The sequence below is a fragment of the Natrix helvetica genome (genome assembly GCF_964273705.1).
Source record: "Natrix helvetica genome assembly, chromosome: 9".
Lineage (NCBI taxonomy): Eukaryota > Metazoa > Chordata > Lepidosauria > Squamata > Natricidae > Natrix > Natrix helvetica.
In genome coordinates this window covers 15,177,148-15,195,712 of record NC_138560.1, presented here as the reverse complement: position 1 = coordinate 15,195,712, position 18,565 = coordinate 15,177,148, and the positions used below count along the sequence as shown (strand labels likewise).

At 45.4% G+C, this 18,565-nt stretch overlaps 1 protein-coding gene across 5 annotated transcripts in view; it reads left to right on the top strand.

Annotated features, from left to right (window-relative positions):
- The window catches only part of RPS6KA1 (ribosomal protein S6 kinase A1), a 127,871-nt gene that overhangs the window by 89,778 nt on the left and 19,528 nt on the right, over positions 1–18,565 (top strand). For all 5 annotated transcript variants that reach the window (XM_081961921.1, XM_081961920.1, XM_081961918.1 and 2 more), the window contains 7 exons: positions 97–177; positions 2,838–2,917; positions 6,444–6,550; positions 8,442–8,479; positions 8,614–8,756; positions 14,790–14,860; positions 17,587–17,675. In XM_081961921.1, coding sequence (XP_081818047.1) covers positions 97–177; positions 2,838–2,917; positions 6,444–6,550; positions 8,442–8,479; positions 8,614–8,756; positions 14,790–14,860; positions 17,587–17,675 — 609 coding nt within the window. The remainder of the gene's footprint in view (positions 1–96; positions 178–2,837; positions 2,918–6,443; positions 6,551–8,441; positions 8,480–8,613; positions 8,757–14,789; positions 14,861–17,586; positions 17,676–18,565) is intronic.

Here is an 18,565-nt window from a genome sequence, read left to right as displayed (position 1 = left end):
AAGTTGCCAGCTTTGGGTTGCACATGGGTCTTGGGGCTGGTGCTGTGCACTTTTTTAGATCTACTCCACCTGACTTGGGCTCTTCTCTGTTGATAGTGCGTGACCGTGTAAGAACCAAAATGGAAAGAGATATTCTTGTTGAAGTAAACCACCCGTTCATCGTGAAACTCCATTATGGTGAGTACAAGGCTCTTGTCTTCTTGATTTGGGGAGGAAATCACAGGCAAGTGACTTTTTTGTAGGCTACTTGATAGAGTAGAGCAGAGTCTCTACCCTACCAAGTAGCAGAGACGGAGCAGAGTCTGAGCAGGTAATTATTTAAAGTTCCCAAATAGCATGAGCATAGATGCAGCTGGTTTTCTGAGGTGTTTATTTATTTACAGCGGGGGTCCCCAACCATGGCAACTTTAAGACTTGTGGACTTCAACTCCCAGAATTCCTCAGCTGCTAGGCAATTCCTGGAGTTGAAGCCCATTAATCTAAAGTTGCCAAAACTTTTGGGGACTTCTGATTTCCAGTATGAATGCCCCAACACTGGAAGTCTTTAAGAAGATGTTGGATAGCTATTTGTCTGAAACGGTATAGGGTTTCCTGCCTAGGCAGGGGGTTGGACTAGAAGACCTCCAAGGTCCCTTCCAACTCTACTATTGTATTATTGTATTGTATTGTATGCGTTGTTTTCTATTGGTGTGCCCTGCTTTTCTGCTCAAGCAAGTCCACATGAGCTTTAATACAATTTTTAGAAATAAAATTTAGAAAATTAAAAGCATTAAGTTAATATACTAGGAATTATCCATGCAAAGCAATACATGTTTCAAACATATTCTTACGAAAAGCTGATTACAAGTATAAAAGAAATTGCACCCATAGGCATCTTTGGATGTGGAATTAGGAGAAACAAATGACACAAGCATGAATAGCCTTGCCAGATTAACGCTAAAGTTCTTGCCAAAGGCACCACAAATTTTTAATGATGATGTTTGCATGTCGTTATATGTACAGCAGTGGTGGGATTCAACCAGTGGTGGGTTTCAAAATTTTTTAGAATCTCTTCTGTAGGTGTGGCCTGCTTTGTGGGAGTGGCTTGCTGGCCATGTGACTGGGTGGGAGTGGCTTGCCAGCCATGTGACTGGGTGGGCGTGGCCAACTTGTAAAATGTGGTGAAACTCACTTAACAACGCTCTTGCTTAGCAACCAAAATGTTGGCTCAGAAACTCTGGCATTTGAAGCGTGCAAGTCTTAAAGCTGTCAAGTTACAAGACCCTTGCACCCCTAGCCCTTTAGAAAAAAAAACCCCAGGGGTGTTCAAACTTGACAGCTTTAAGACTTGTGGACTTCAACTCCCAGAATTCCTCCTCTCGCTCTTCATCTTGATGATGTGTGGACGGGCGGGGGGGGGGAGGGAGCTGGAACCGGTTCTAAACGGTTCTGTAGATTTGTGGAACCTCTTCTATAGAAGAGGTTAGAACTGTCAGGAACCTGCCCCTGGATTCAACTGGTGTAACAACTGGTTTGCTTCACTCTGTGCACGCGCAGTTCAGTTCAAAACAGCTCTAAAACTTACCTTCTACTGTAGCCCCGGTGAGTAAAACAGCTGAGACGCTGCAATCTGCTCTGTCGCGCCTATCAGCTGGGCTTCAAACAAATATAGGATGGAATAGAGCAGGGGCAGGTGGGCGGGGCCAACTGATCACCGGAAGTACTGGTTTACGTGAACCGGTCCAAACTGGCTGAATCCCACCCCTGATGTACAGGTAGTCCTTGTCTTAACAACCATTCATTTAGCAACTGTTCAAAATTACAATAATGCTGAAAAAAAGTGACTTATGAATGGTCCTCACGCTTACGACTTGTTGCAGCGTCCCTGTGGTCATGTGATTGCAGTCCAGGTGTTTGGCAATCGACTTGTATTTACAATCGTCGTAGCGCCCCGGGGTGTGTGGGGGTCACGTGATCGCCATTTGCAAGTTTCCTAGCTGGCTTCCAATCAGCAAAGCCTGGGGAAGCCCTATTTACTTAACAATCATGTGATTTGCTTAACCACCACAGCAAAACGGTCATAAAATCAGGCGTGGTCATGGGATGACTCATTTTTATTTATTTGTTAAATATATTTTGCCACCTAGCTGGGGCTACTCTAGGCGGGCTTGGAACAATAAAAAGGAAGAAATGAAAGTAGTGTAAATAGAAAAGAAGTAACATAACAGAACAACACCATTTAACAACCGCATTGTTAGTGGTTCCGATTTGTGGTCGTACGTCGAGGACTTTCTGTATGTCATCACTGATGTTGTTGCATATGCATTTTCACTTTGAACCTCAGTTCCTAGAGCGCCCCTGTCAGCATAGCCATTTCTGAGAATTTGGGGAGTTGAAGATTATATGTCTGGAACAGTGGTGGGATTCAAAAAAATTTACTACCAGTTCTGTGGGTGTGGCTTGGTGGGCGTGGCAGGGGAAGGATACTGCAAAGTCCCCATTCCCTCCCCACCCCACTAACCTGCTTTCCAGCTCCGTTCTCCTGTGCAGGGCAACAAAGGAAGACCCAGCCGATCAGCTGGGACTCGGGAGGCAGAGAATAGATGGGGGCGGGGCCAGTCAGAGGTGGTATTTGCCTGTTCTCCTAACTACTCAAAAATTCCACTACTGGTTCACCAAAACCGGTCAGAACCGGCTGAATACCACCTCTGGTCTGAAAGCCATGCGTTTTGGGGAAGAATGCCTCAAGTTTAGCAGATTCAGCCTTCCCCAGCTTCCATGATGCAAGGCTACCACTGCAGAAGGCTGCCCCAATTGTTTAGGGAATGCTGATCTCTGTTCTTTGCCTTGCATTTCAGCTTTCCAAACCGAAGGGAAAGTGTACCTCATCCTCGACTTTCTCAGAGGGGGGGACCTCTTCATGCGCCTTTCCAAAGAGGTGAGTGTCTTTGCACGCTACATGGCTTATTATGGGACGTTCATTGTTTATTGGGGGTAGGATTTTCAGGATAGGCATTTTGTAAGGATACTGGCATCATTGACCTAAAGTAATGTTTCGATTGGCAGGAGGAAGGAGACTTCAGCTCCCATAATTCCCCAGGCAGCCCATTTTACAGCCTTTTTAGCAACAGTCATTAAGCGGACGCCATGTGTTAACCCTGAAGCTGACCTGACCAAGGCCATTTTGAAGCTTCAGTGTTATCACTGGAGCTAAGGGATAGGGAAGGGGGAATAGAGATAGCTGGGCTTTGTAGCCAAAACAAAGTACTTTCTCCTGGGAACCAAGGACATTCCCACAGGTGGTCGGAGAGAGGAGGAGTGAAGTTGTCAGTCGACTGGACAACACCTTGATTGGGACCATGCGACTGAAGGAGGAAAACTTTTACTTTTAATTAGGTGAAAACTGTGGGGACATTCAGAATCAGCTTTCACCCGCCTGTGCCAATATGTTATATCCAAATAAAACTGTTCTTTGAGGAATTTACCTGCGTAGGAGTTCTGTGTACTACGGGTGTGTTACTTGGAACCCTGGTACCATGGGTCATGAAACGAGCCTGTGATTTGGTACGGTGTAGTTGTGGCCTGACACTAGAAGTAAACGCTGAGTTATGTCGAAAAGATCATGAATCACAGTCATATGATTGTGGGTTGCTACAACAGACATAAATAGGGGCTGATTGCTGAGCACCCAGAATGTAGTCATAAGTTGGGGACTACTCCGGGGAGAGGGGACGGTCTAGAAATCTAATAAATTATTATTATTAATTATTACTTGCATTAGAGAACAGAACCAGAACAGCTTTTAATAAGGATTCTGCTCTCTTTACCGTATTTTCCCCTTCTTTCCTGCTGCTTAGCAACTTCCAACAATGCTTTTAAAACTGATGCATTCTCTGTGACCTGCCTGCAAAGTAGAGGCAAGGGAGTACACCGAGTGCCTTTAACAAAATAGACAGAAAAGAGATGATCTTTGACAGGGTGGGATGGGTTCTCAAATTAATCATGCTGACAGTGGGTCTTGGGTGCAAGACACATGTTCTGGTAAAAGAGAGTCCAGTTTCTGTAGCAACAAAAATGTTGCATGGAAATGTTGATCTTGTGTGCCGGAAAACAGCTGGTATTCTAAGAATTCTGCCCTTCTCAGCCTGCCCCCCACCCCATCCAAAGGAGAGCTTGCTGAGAAATCGGGTTTGTGGTTAATCCAATCACTGCTGCATCACGTACGTTTTTGAAACACATGGTTTAAAAGAAAGGAGGAAAGGGATTCTTACACTGCAGAATACAACTCAAGAGTACAGTGTCCTTGTTTATTCCACAGCCTTATAATCACAGATGCAGGGTTAAAAAGGTCATGCTGACAACTGCAACTTTACAATGTGTATAATAAGAAAGCAGTGGACTTTGTTCCGGCCGTCACAGCTGCCATCTTGACTTTTCTGACCCTTATTGTATATGGTCCTGCCCACACATGCAAGTCCCTACACCTGTCAGAATTCTAAGGTACAGACCCAATCAATCAAAGCCCTGAGGCCTAGAGTTTCCTCAACGTATGGATTTATTAGGAAAGTCATATTGGCACAGCTGGTGAAAAACTGAATCTGAAGCACCCGGAGTTTTCCCCACCCAAATCAAAACCCCAAATTGTTGTTCCCAGGTCACAAGTCCATCACATGGCCCAATCAGGTCCCAGTCCCAGTGTTGTGGTCTGCCAGCAGAGCTGGCAGCAGATCCGGACAGCAAGGAGGTTGGGGAGGAACATGGGCCAGTCCTGGAGTCTGGGGAAGGCTCCGATGAGGGCTCTGTGTCGGAGGCAGAGATGGGGCCAGAGCCATATGCCAGTTATCAGCTGCCTTCAGAGTCAGACATCAGTGAGGCAGAAGAACAGCTGGAGCCTTTTCCCAGTGTGTGCATGCGCAGAGTTATTTATTTATTTATTTATTATTCACACTTATAGACCGCCCCCTCTCCCGGAGAGGACTCGGGGCGGTGTACAGTCACTAAAATACGTTGTAAAATACATAAATAAACAATTAAATTAATACTGGTGAAGGAGGTTGTGAGACTGTAATCGAATAATAAATATAATACGTTAAAAGCCTATAAAACCCTTAAAACCCAATTAAAATAAATAAATCCCGGGAGGTAAAACTAAGAAAGTGCCAGGCCAGCTGATTGAAATAGGTGAGTCTTTAACTTTTGCCGGAAGGAACGGAGTTGCCAGACAAAGGGAACAGCTAAAAAACAGGGGTCGACTTGGGAATAAGGCCACAGGTGGAGGATGAATGGCCCCTCCCAGAGGAAATAAAAGAGGAGCGAAAGGGGAGTGGAGTTTGCAGGAGACAATTACTTCGCTTAATTGGTTCGTGACTCTCTGAGACTCCTTGCCAAGTTCTGCAGATATTGGCCTGGCAGCTCTCCAAGCCAGATAAGGTCTGTGATTCTATATCCTCCCTTGAAAGACTTTGCTGGATGTGAATGAGCAGAATTCACAGTAGATTAATGAAATGAGTTTTTGTCAGGACAAGGAGTTTGCTTCATGCTCTGGCTGGCTCTTGTCCATGCACCTCCAACACCTGATAGAACATCCTTGGCTCCCATGGGAGAGAATGTTATTTTGGCTACACATCCCCCCAGCTGTCTCTCTCTCCCCTCTCAATGTTCCCACAGCTCCAACCAGCCTCGTTGTGGCAGCCCTGAAGATGCTCCCAAAATGGCTTCAGGGTTGACAACAACCTCACAGAGTACTGGTAGACCTCCACATGACTACAATTGGGACCGGAATTTCCATTGCTAAGCAAGGTGGCTGTTAAATGAATCACCTATGACACCCCCCCCCGCGCCCCGGTCATTAAGCCATTATTGCAGCTGTTAAGTGAATCAAGGTCTTTAAGCAAATTTGGCTTTCCCCATTGACTTTGCCAGTTGCAAGCCAGATGCGAAGATCACAAAAATCATGTGACCTGGGATGCTGCAACCGACGTCAATAGCAATAGCAATAGGACTTAGACTTATATACCGCTTCACAGTGCTTTCCAGCCCTCTCTAAGCGGTTTACAGAGTCAGCCTCTTGCCCCCCAACAATCTGGGTCCTCATTTTATCCACCTGGGAAGAATGGAAGGCTGAGTCAACCTTGAGCCTGGTGAGATTTAAACTGCCAAATTGCTGGCAGCCGGCAGTCAGCAGAAGTAGCCTGCAGTACTGCACTCTAACCACTGGGCCACCGCAGCTCCACCCATTGCTCCAATACCTGTCGGTTGCCTAGCGCCTGAGTTTCAATCACAGGAATCCTGCGATGATAGTAAGCGTGAGGACCAGTCATAAGTCACTTTTTCTCCTGTGCCATTATAACTTCAGAAAATGGCTAAATAAATGGCTGTAAATCAAGGACTACCTGTATAGAGATAGCCTTGTTTTCCTTTTCTGTATCACTTGACCTGAACGGGACGCTCTCTTTTCCTCTCAGGTGATGTTTACAGAGGAAGATGTGAAGTTCTACCTTGCAGAACTGGCGCTGGGACTCGGCCACTTGCATCGTTTGGGAATCGTGTACAGGGACCTCAAGCCAGAGAAGTATGCATAGGCTCATTGACTGGCTTCCTCCAGGTTATCTTACTGGGTGGTGAATACCGTGGATGGGGCTACTCAGCGGATGCTCAAGGGACCACTAACTCATCCAAGCAACATAGTTTTAATGACAGAAGAAAATATTTGTAGCTCAGGCCTGAACTGTGGAGTTTTGCTGCTCTTTGAGCTTGTTGGTTTTCTTGCAGATGTTTCATTACCAAACTAGGCAACCTCATCAGTGCTAGAAGGAATGGAAGAGAACAACATAGTTCTGGGGTGTGTGTATTTCGGCTTACAATAACAGTGTTAGTGGAGTGTAATGCCTTACCCAACAATTGAACAACCTTAAGTCTTACCCAGTAGCCCATTTATGGCACTCAAGGACCCAGAGATTAAAACCCTTGTAATTTGGTCCCTATGTGCCCAATTTTGTCAATGCATTTAGTTTCCCTTTTTGAAGAAAGGTGGAAACTGGAGAAGGTAGGCCTACGGGGGCTGAGTCCAGAGGTGGCATTCAGCCAGTTGTGATAGGTTCTGGAGAATCGGTAGCGGAAATTTTGAGTAGTTCGGAGAACCAGCAAATAGGCTGGTCCCTCCCCTACTCCCCCCCCCCAGCTGATCTTCTTTTGTTGCCCTGAACAGGAGAACAGAGCTGGAAAGAGGTTAATGGAATGGGGTGGGAATGGGTATTTTGCAGTATCCTTCCCCTGCAGTAAGGAAGGAATGGGGATTTTGCAGTATCCTTCCCCTGCCTCCCCTCTCCAGGGTAAGGATACTGCAAAATCTTCATTCCCTCCCCACTCCAGGGGAAGGATACTGCAAAATACCTATTCCTTCCCCACTCCAGGGGAAGGATACTGCAAAATACCTATTCCTTCCCCTCTCCAGGGTAAGGATACTGCAAAATCTCCATTCCCTCCCCTCTCCAGGGGAAGGATACTGCAAAATCTCCATTCCCTCCCCACTCCAGGGGAAGGATACTGCAAAATCTCCATTCCCTCCCCACTCCAGGGGAAGGATACTGCAAAATACCCATTCCTTCCCCACTCCAGGGGAAGGATACTGCAACATACCTATTCCTTCCCCACTCCAGGGGAAGGATACTGCAAAATACCTATTCCTTCCCCTCTCCAGGGTAAGGATACTGCAAAATCTCCATTCCCTCCCCTCTCCAGGGGAAGGATACTGCAAAATACCCATTCCTTCCCCACTCCAGGGGAAGGATACTGCAACATACCTATTCCTTCCCCACTCCAGGGGAAGGATACTGCAAAATACCTATTCCTTCCCCTCTCCAGGGTAAGGATACTGCAAAATCTCCATTCCCTCCCCTCTCCAGGGGAAGGATACTGCAAAATCTCCATTCCTTCCCACTCCAGGGGAAATATACTGCAAAATCTCCATTCCCTCCCCACTCCAGGGGAAGGATACTGCAAAATCTCCATTCCTTCCCACTCCAGGGGAAATATACTGCAAAGTACACATCCCTTCCCCAGCCCACTCCAGGGGTGCTTTCCAGCTCCGTTCTCCTGTGCAGGGCAACAAAAGAAGACCCAACTGATCAGCTGGGGCTCCGATCAGCTGGAACTCGGGAGGCAGCAAATAGATCAGGGGCGGAGTCAGTCAGAGGTGGTATTTGCCGGTTCTCCGAACTACGCAAAATTTCCGCTATCCAGAACCGGCTGAATACCACCTCTGCTCATGAGGGTTTTCAAAGCTTAAGCTCAGACTAGGAGTGTTGCTTATCCCAAATCTTGGGTCTTCTAGGAATGTGATTGCATTCTGCTTTGGAATGTTTAGTTGATATTTGGTAGTTTAGTTGCGTTTAATTCCTGGTTTTATTTCAGCTATTCTAGCTTATTTGTTATGTTCTATTGTGTGTTTTTTCCTTTCACAGTATTCTCCTAGATGACGAAGGACACATCAAACTTACAGGTATGGCCTCTCTTGTTTCTGGTTGATGTTTCTTGTACGTGATTTTTTTTTAAAAAAACCAACCTATCTTTCTACCTTTCCCTTCCCTTATTTTCTGATGCTCTTCATTCCCCCAACCCTTGTCTCTCTTGTAGACTTTGGTTTAAGCAAAGAAGCCATTGACCACGAGAAGAAGGCCTACTCTTTCTGTGGAACCGTGGAGTACATGGCGCCGGAAGTAGTGAATCGCCAGGGCCACACCCAGAGCGCAGACTGGTGGTCCTACGGAGTACTCATGGTACAGTTCCCTCTGTCGGTTGGTTACTGGCTCAGATGCTCTCAGAGAGTTGGCAGCATCCATGTCTTTAGTCAAAAGATGGCATAGAAATAGTCCCACAGCAGGTTGAAACCGTGAAGCTAAAAGTACAGCTAACAAGTGCATTGGAATCAGAGAAGACCACTCTAGAGATTGTCCATTGCCATTAGGGCAGGGGGTGTCAAATCAAGGCTGGCAGGCCAGATCCAGCTCATGGGATGCTTAGATCTGGCCTATGGGGCTGGCCTGGAAACAGCAAAGGACCAACCCACGGTGCCTCTGCTAGTGAAAATGGCGCTCGGGGCCGTGTGCAGTCCCCCCCTACACCCCGTTTTCGGCTGGATGGCCTCCTGCAGCCCTCTGCCAGCACAAATGGAGCCCTGGGGAGGGGCGGTTGTTCACGGACAGAGGACTGCAGAAGGTTGTCTGGGGCGTAGGGGCCCCCGCATGCCATTTTCAAACAAACTAAAAACAAAAGAAAAGGAGAAATGCCTCCTGTATTGCATTTGAGCATGCAGGAAAGGACAAGAAAGGAGAAAAGGAAAGAGGAAAGACCAAGAAAAAGATGGGAAGAGAACAAGGAAGGAAAAATAAGGGAAGAGGGGAAGGAAGAAGAAAGGAGAATGAAGAGGGAAGGAAAAAGAAGAAAAGGAGGAAGGAAGGAAGGAGATTATGTGAGGGAGGGCGGGTCTCAGGGAAGTCCTGCCTTAGCACTTGGCCATCAGAGGTGCCCTGATGAGTCCTGTGTCATGCCCACCATGGCCACACCCCTGGCCACACCCGCCCCCTCCCGGCCCTCCCAGATCAAACAGAACCCTGATGCGGTCCTCAACGAAATCAAATTTGACATCCCTGCAGTAGGGAGACTTTCTCTTGCTTCACTGCTTGTGGAGAAAGAGCGAGGCGAAGAAGACTATTCAGGGAAGGTGACCCAAGCTAATTTGGTATGAAACCCAGGTTGAGAAACAGACCGAAATGAATTGCAAAGAAATGGATTTCAGCCCAAGCAGGGCAGAGTTGCATAATTTTCATCTTCTCGAGCATCGACTAGTCAACAATAGGAGCATTCATCAGTGTCACAAGAGGCTTTTTTTTTTTTTTCTGGAAAGATTGCAGAGGCATTTTGCTACTTCCCAGAGCTGGCTTGGTCAATCTTTAAGTGTTTTGACAAATGCCTGGTCAATTGAATCCAAATTTATCATGTCACTGCTAGTTAAAATACCTATAGAAACCTTTCTGAATATTCCTTCGCCATTAGTTACTAGGCAAGCCATTTATTGCTAAAAAAAATTCTCTGCTGTACAATAGAATAGAATAGAATAGAATAGAATAGAATAGAATAGAATAGAATAGAATAGAATAGAATAGAATAGAATAGAATAGAATTCTTTATTGGCCAAGTCAACTTGGGCGTAAGGCCACAGGTGGAGGATGAAGGGCCCCTCCCAGAGGAAATAAAAGAGGAGTGAAAGGGGAGTGGAGTTTGCAGAAGACAATTAGTTCATTTAATTGGTTTGTGACTCCGAGACTCCTTGACAAGTTTTGCGGATATCGGCCTATTAGCTCTCCAAGCCAGATAAAGTCTGTGACTGTAAATCCTCCCTTGAAAGACTTTGCTGGATGTGATTGAGCAGAATTCACAGTCAATTAATAAAAGGGTTTTTTCTTGGAACAAGGAGTTTGCTTCAGGCTCTTGGGAAGCCTGGGTCAGAACAGGTTGTAATCCTGGAGCAGGAGAGAAATGCCCCAGATAGACTTTAAGATCAGTTTTTGAAGCCTTTCTCCAAATCTCCTCCCCAAAGGAGGTGAGGTGGATCCCTCTAAGGGGGGAGGGGGATGAGTTTTTTCAGTGACGAGACACCATTTATGGAATTCCCTCCACAGAAAGAGGCTCAACTCACCACATTGTTGTTCTGGCTCAAGACCTTGCTATTATTTTCCCCGCTTTCTTAATGGGCTTTTAATTGTATTTTAATTCATCTCGTTTTAGCATTTGAATGGACTGCCTTTGCAGCTCCCTAGTTTATATGGGTTTTTTTAATTGCACACGTTTTGATTTAAACTTGTATTTTTCAGTGTGTTTTTAGTGGAAACTGCAGAGAACATTTCAGCTGGTGGGCAGTTTAATTTAATTAATAAATAATACAAAACCCATGCCCCACAAGAACAAGGCATTGCCCTTCTGCCTTGAAGGGAAACGCTAAATGAAGAGCATGGCTTCCAGTGAAGTTAGACTGATGAAAAATTAGAACAGGCCTGGGTAATTGCATGGAAGCCCTATTCTAAAAGGCAGCTTCAGTGGCGTAGCGTGGGGGGTGCAGGGGGGGCCGGCCGCACCGGGCGCAACATCTGAGAGGGGCGCGCTCGCACTCGCCTGCCTACACCTGCGGCTCGTAGCTCTCACGGTACTGCCCGCTCCTCCTCCGCCGGTTCGGCAGGAGGAAGGCGGGGTGTCCAGCAGTCTGAAAACGGGGCGGGGACAGCGCCTTAAAGACACCGCCAGCGCCTCCCTACGCCAGACATTTGCCCCTTGTCGGTCCTTCGTGGCCGCTCTTGGCCTTCCCCCCTCCCCCCCCCGACGGACCTCCTGCGCCTTTAAGGCGATTGCAGAGCTGCTACTTTTGGGGCCAACTTAGATCTGCTCGGGGGGGGGGGGGGCTGAAATCCGCTCGGTAGAGCTTTGCCCTCCCGTTCACGCAGCTCTTCGAAGAATAGAAGTCATGCCAGGGTGAAACATGTCTGTCCCGGCTGACCTTTTTCTCTGATACTAACATAATTTGGGTTCCGCTAAATGTTTGTGTGGGACATCAAAAGTCTCTTGCATCCCTCAAGTAATCTGGAAGAAACCAAAGCGGGCGAACATATTTATGCACCTGTGTAAAACAGGTGGTGGTTTGCTTACTTGTGGCTTGTAAATCAAGATGTGCATTTAAGTCACACGTTATGTGTGAGCGGAGACAGGTCGGGCTTAGCGAAATAATTAGGAGTAAGCAAACTATGGATTTACCTGGGGGGGGGGGGGGGGTTGAAATCTGTTTCCATGAAAAGACATAGTTGGCTTAGCTGTGGTTTGTTGACTAAATTGCATTCATACAAATTCATGCCTAATTAAAGAATAAGACGTGTGCAATCTGTGGATTCAGGAGTAAAGTAGTATGATTCTAATAAAAGAGAAATATTTGTACCTCAGGGTTGATATGAGGGGTCCTTGGTGCTCCCTGAAGTTGCTTGCGTTTCATTACCCAAGCTAGGTAACATCAGTGCTAGTGACGCCACACTCCTTACTAGCACTGATGATGTTACCTAGTTTGGGTAATGAAACCTCTGCAAGAAAACAAGCAAGCTCAAAGAGCACCAAAGACCCCTCATAATATGATTCTTCTGCAAGCAGGCATGTTTGACCAATCTTGGCAATCCAGTTTCTGTTCTTGGGAATTTAAATCAATAGTAAGCAAAATAAAGTGTCTGGACATTAGGATGGTCTTGTGAAAGTCTCTGTGTTTGGGAGTACATAAAACACAGCTGCCATTGAGTAATATAATCCTAAAGTTGCAGACACAATAACTGGAGCATATTAAATTCCCTTGCATTTATTTCTGCTGTTATTTTCTGAATCTGTCTAAATCCTTCTTAGTGTGATGCTCTAAATTGTACACAATAATTCAGCATGCGATTTGGCCAACACAGAATGAAAGGGAACACTTCCTTCCTGTGATTTGAAAAGTATACAAATTGTGCTTGCCTTTTTTGCAGCCACATTGCAACATTCACTCATATATTGTATGCAATTATTTTATCTTTTCAAAATACTTGCATAAGTTCTATTACCAAGACATCACCATGTCCTCCATCCTATACCTGTAGATTTCATTTATGATTTCTAAGGGAAGAAATGTGCATTTGATTCTGTTAAATATCATTATGTTATTTTCAGGAAGAAAGTATTCAAGCAAGGAATATAATTATGTAATTATACAAAATACTAGATAATTGCAATAGAAAATACCTAACTTTGATGACTAAAAAGCAGAGGCTGACATCTTAATTAGATGCAATACTCTTAAATAATAAATTCTTCCTAGCCAAGTGCAAGGTAGAATGTAGGAAATGACTAAAGAGATTCAAATTAAGCACTCTCTGTTAATTGTGACTGTATACAGAACTCCCTCAAAGGTCATTATGAAAATATTAACAAATATCTATACCTAGTGAGACAGACTGAAGTCCTTGACTTACAACAGTTCATTTAGTGACTGTTTGACGTTACAACATCACTTTAAAAAGTGACTTATGACCATTTTTCACACTTATGACTGTTGCAATATCCTCACGGTCACATGATCAAAATTCAGATGCTTGGCAACTGACTCGTGTTTATGACTTGCAGTATTGTGGGATCATGTGATCCCCTTTTACGACCTTCTGACAAGCAAAGTCAATGTGGAATCCAGATTCACTTAACAACCGTGCTGCTACAGTGATTCACTTAACAATTGTGGCAAGAAACTGGCCGCAATTTCTTAACATAGGACAAAACTCACTTAACAAATGTCTCACTTAGCAACATAAATTTTGGGCTCAATTGTGGTTGTAAGTCAAGGACTATCTGTAATACTTATAAAAGGTAAAGGTTATGTCTGATTCTAGGGGCCAGTGCTCATCTCCCTTTCTTAGCCGAGCGAGCCATCATTGTCCAAAGATGCTTCTGTGGCAGTGGCGTAGCGTGGGGGGTGCAGGGGCCCCCGGCTGCATTGAAAGGAGGCACGCTGGTCATTCTGCATTGAAAGGGGGCACGCTGGTCTCTCTGCATTGAAAGGGGGCACGCTGGTCTCTCTGCATTGAAAGGGGGCATGCTGGTCATTCCGCATTGAAAGGGGGCACGCTGGTCATTCCGCATTGAAAGGGGGCACGCTGCACACTTAGCAGGGCATAGGCAGGATCACTAAACTCAATAAAGTGTTTGAAAATAAACTTGTATTTAGATGTATTTTACTTTAATTACATCAGTATTTTCATAACAAACAATACATGTGCTTAGGGGTAAGGGTTTCTTTAACTAATCTAGTGGAAGAGACTCGAGTGCTAAAATCCACGGGTTAGGGGGCGCAAATTACTTGCCTTGCCCCGGGTGCTGATAACCCACGCTACGCCACTGGGCAGCTTGAGCAGAAGCCTTTTAAACCTTCTGGATAGCCCTCCTGAGGTCATCCACACCACACCTGAGTGACCCCTGAAATCAGCTCAAGCAGTAGAGCAGAGGTCTTCAAATTTGGCAACTTTAAGACTTGTGGACTTCAACTCCCAGAATTCCCCAGCCGGCTAGGGAATTCTGGGACTTGAAGTCCACAAGTCTTAAAGTTGCCACGTTTAGGGACCCCTTCAGTAGAGCCTTGAAATGCTTTGCCTTTGTAAAAGCGCCTGCAATGCAATCAAGGGTGGTTTTAAAGCTGAATACGTGCTGCCCTCTTGTGGCCATTACCAGTAAAAGTGGCCTGGCTCGGAACTATCCGTTTCTATTTGATTTGAATAATGGAGGACAAGCTCCTTAACACAGACAGTCCTCGACTTGCAACAGTTCATTTAGTGACCATGCAACATTACAGTGGCACTGAAAAAAAGTGACTTGACCGTTTTTCACACTTACGACGGTTGCAGCATCCCCGTGGATCAAAATTCTGGCACTTGGTAAGCAACTCATAGTAATGACGGTCGCAGTGTCTTGGGGCTCATCATGTGGCATGCGCAGGGGGTGGGGCATGTTGCGTGCTGTCACGCGCACATGTGCAACTTTGGCACATGAGAAAAAGGTTAGCCCTCCCTGGGATGTTGAATTCTGGGAGTTGAAGTCTGCTAGGCTTAAAGTTGCCAAGGTTGGAGACCCCCGGTTAAGAGCTGGACCGGAAGACCTCCAACGTCCCTTCTAACCCTATTCTTCTATGTTCTGTGTTGTAAATAAAGCAACGAGGGTGTGGAATTCCCTGGCTGATTGATTTCCTTCTGTGTTGTTCCTTGCAGTTTGAGATGCTGACAGGGGCTTTGCCGTTTCAAGGGAAGGACAGGAAGGAAACGATGACGCTCATTCTCAAGTAAGTCTCCGCATGCAGACCCCGGGGAGGGTTTGCCTCAAGTTGACCCCCCGGTTGGGGAATTGCTGTGGAAAGTCTCTCTTTGGAAATAGATCAAGGGTGTCCAAACTTGGGAACTTTAAGACTTGTGGACTTCAACTCCCAGAATGCTGGCTGGGGAATTCTGGGAGTTGAAGTCCACAAGTCTTAAAGTTCCCAAGTTTGGACACCCCTGAAATAGATGGAAGCTGATGAGGTTATGTCAGAGCATTTGAAGTGTGACTACTACCATCTTTCCCCGAAAATAAGACACAGTCTTATTTTCTTTGGACCCCCGAAATAAGCACCTGGCCTTATTTTTGGGGAGGTCTTATTATTTCTGAGGTGCAGGAGGCGGCGAGCGTGGTCACCTCATGGCTGCTGCTGTGTTGCAATATTTTCAGGGGAGGGGTGATTTTAGCGCATGCGCTCAAAAGCCCAATTGGGCTTATTATCCGGGGAGGTCTTATTTTGGGGGAAACAGGGTATTAGGAGACAACCCAGGAACAAAACACAGCACACAGAGACTTAAACATTTAGCAGTGGTTTATATACAACATATACAGAAATATACGTGGTAGAAAATACCTGACAAGTAATCAATATTCTTCTTAACTCTTAATTGCATCAGCCTTACATTTCATCAGCTTTTACAGTTGCATCATCTTTACAGCTGATCAGCTCTTAAATCTCAATACCTTAACAGGTTACCTGGTGCTTGAATGCACTTACACCGACCTTCGTTGTCCTTCTGAGCTTTCACCAATGTTACGATCTATAATTAAAAGAAAAAAGTGGTTGATCATGCTGACTATTGTCAGAACGCCAAAAGGAGGAGTTGAAATACTTGCTTTAAAAGAAGCTAATATAACCCCCATGCTCCCCCCTCCAAATTATTGGCTGCCAACCTCATGGCCACAAAAATCCAGCTGTACTGATCCACTACTCTTTAAATATGTTGAATTTCGGTTCTCGTAATGAAGAAGCAGGACATACGGAGACAAGCTGTAATCCTTTCCAGATGCATGGCAGCAACGTAGGCACGGGGGGTTTATGGATGCCAGGGTGCCTCGGCATCTGCTAGACCCTGCTGTACTTGACTTTAATTTCATGAAATGTGCTTATTTACTAAAGTGAGGCTACAAAACCCTTCCAGCATCGTTTTTGTTTCTGAGAACGTGTTGGATCTCACAGGCTACATTGACATTCTTAGAAAGTAAAATTGAAAAGTGGCCTCAGCTCAGTGCTTTGAGCTTTTATTGGGGGGGGGGGGGGAGAAGAAAAAATGATCTAGATGTAGTGATGGTAGAAACCATCCTGGAATTGTGAGAGATGGGGAGGGTGAGCATCTCTACCAGTTTCTATTGTATAAATATTTATTTTATAACTGGGTGCACCTGGCCATGGAAGCCATTAGGTGAATAGGTAAAAGTTAGATGGGAAAGACCAGGTCCAAATCAATTGATTTATTGCTCTGCTCAGGAATATTCTCAACTCATGGTAAGCATCTGCAAGTTTGATAAGGATCAACAGAATTCAAGGAAAGGTTGCACTTAACTCACTTGTGGCTATGTAGAGGTTCTACTCAACTACTTTGGCCACCTAATGAGAAGGAAGGACTCCCTGGAGAAGAGCCTAAGGCTGGGAAAGATTGAGGGCAAAAGAAGAAGGGGACGACAGAGAATGAGGTGGCTGAATGGAGTCACCGAAGCAGCAGGCATGAGCTTAAATGGACTCCAGAGGATGGTAGAGGATAGGAAGGCCTGGAGGAACATTGTCCATGGGGTCGCGATGGGTCAGACACGACTTCGCAACTAACAACAACAACAGCGGTTCAACAGAATTTCACAATTCCTGGTGGGCCCCAAAAGTTGCTTAGCTCTGAAATGGGTGGAAACCCATCACTTGATTCTGAGATGAATTTATTCCAGGGGTTACAAATAGTGAGCCCTGCTTCGCATTCCTTTTTATTTTTTTATTTCTAAATATATTTTTATTATTTACATAGGAGTATATTGAACACAGTGTGACCGTCCTGGCGTTTCATCCGCCATAGAAACCAAAGTGAAAGACAAATAACATATATACTACTTACACAGTGTTATTATTTTTGACCAACATATTCATTCTAATACATATATAATAGCTCATTTCAGGTCTACTTAGCCTAATTTTTTCCGTGTTCTGACTCCCACCTCGTGTTTACAGCCATTGATAAATATCTATTCCATTTGTCATAATATTCTGTCTCTCTTTTGTCTTTTAATTCTAACGTTAGTTTATCCATTTCTGCGCAAGTTAATATCTTCCTTATTATCTCCTTTTGCAAAGGGGTGTTTTCACTTTTCCATTGCTGTTCATACACCATTCTCGCTGCTGTTAGGATGGGAAGTATTAGGTATATTGACCTTTTGCTATAGCCTTCTGTTATAATACCTAATTAATAGGTATTAATAATAGAAATAATTCTGGCTTGAATTCTATAGGTTGTCCAATCATTTTTTCTTCACATTCTTTACAAACCAAGCCTTTGAGGGATGTCATTTGGAGCCTCTTGGCTAGTTTGTGCCAAGTGACTACTTTGATCCTCAAAGAGAGACACTGGGAAGTTGAAAAACGGGGGTGCTGCAGGGTTCCCCCCCTCCCCTTTGCTGTCTCGTGTCCATTTCTGCACATATATATCTATACATCTATATCTTTTCATTTAGAGCAAAGCTGGGCATGCCCCAATTTCTAAGCTGTGAAGCTCAAAGTCTTCTGCGAGCCCTTTTCAAGAGGAACCCAGTCAACAGGTTAGGTAAGAGCCTTGTGCAAGTTTCGCATCCTCGCATCCTCGTGGTGTGCCCATCCATGACGCACGGGAGTCAAATGGACCCCAGTAGGCCTTTCAGCAGGTTTTCTGCATAGCACGATACTGTTAAAACCTGTCAAAACTAAAAACAATCAAGAAGTTGAATTCTAGCACCCTGTTATGGCCCGCCAGCGGCCAGCAGAGCTGGCAGCAGATTTGGACAGTGAGAAGGTTGGGGAGAAACATGGGCCAGTCCTGGAGTCTGGGGAAGGCTCTGATGAGGGCTCTGTGTCGGAGGCAGAGAGGGGGACAGGGCCGTATGCCAGTTATCAGCTGCCTTCAGAGTCAGACATCAGTGAAGCAGACGAACAGCTGGAGCCTGTTCCCAGTGTACTCATGCACAGAGTGGCCAGACAAAGGGAACAGCTAAAGAACAGGGGTTGACTTGGGAGTAAGGCCACAGGTGGACGATGAATGGCCCCTCCCAGAGGAAATAAAAGAGGAGCGAAAGGGGAGTGGAGTTTGCAGGAGACAATTAGTTTGCTTAATTGGTTCATGACTCTCCGAGACTCCTTGCCAAGTTTTGCAGATATCGGCCTGGCAGCTCTCCAAGCCAGATAATGCCTGATTATAAATCCTCCCTTGAAAGACTTTGCTGGATGTGAACGAGCAGAATTCACAGTCAATTAATAAAAGGGTTTTTTGTCGGGGCAAGTTTGCTTCATGCTCTCGGGAAGCTCTTCTTTTGGTCAGAACACACCCAAACAAAAAGGATTCTGCTCCTCGTTCTTTACGAGGGCTGCACAACTATGGCAACTTTATGAGCTGTGGACTTCAACTCCCAGAATCTCTGAGCCAACAGGAATTCTGGGAGTTGAAGTCCACAGGTTGTAAAG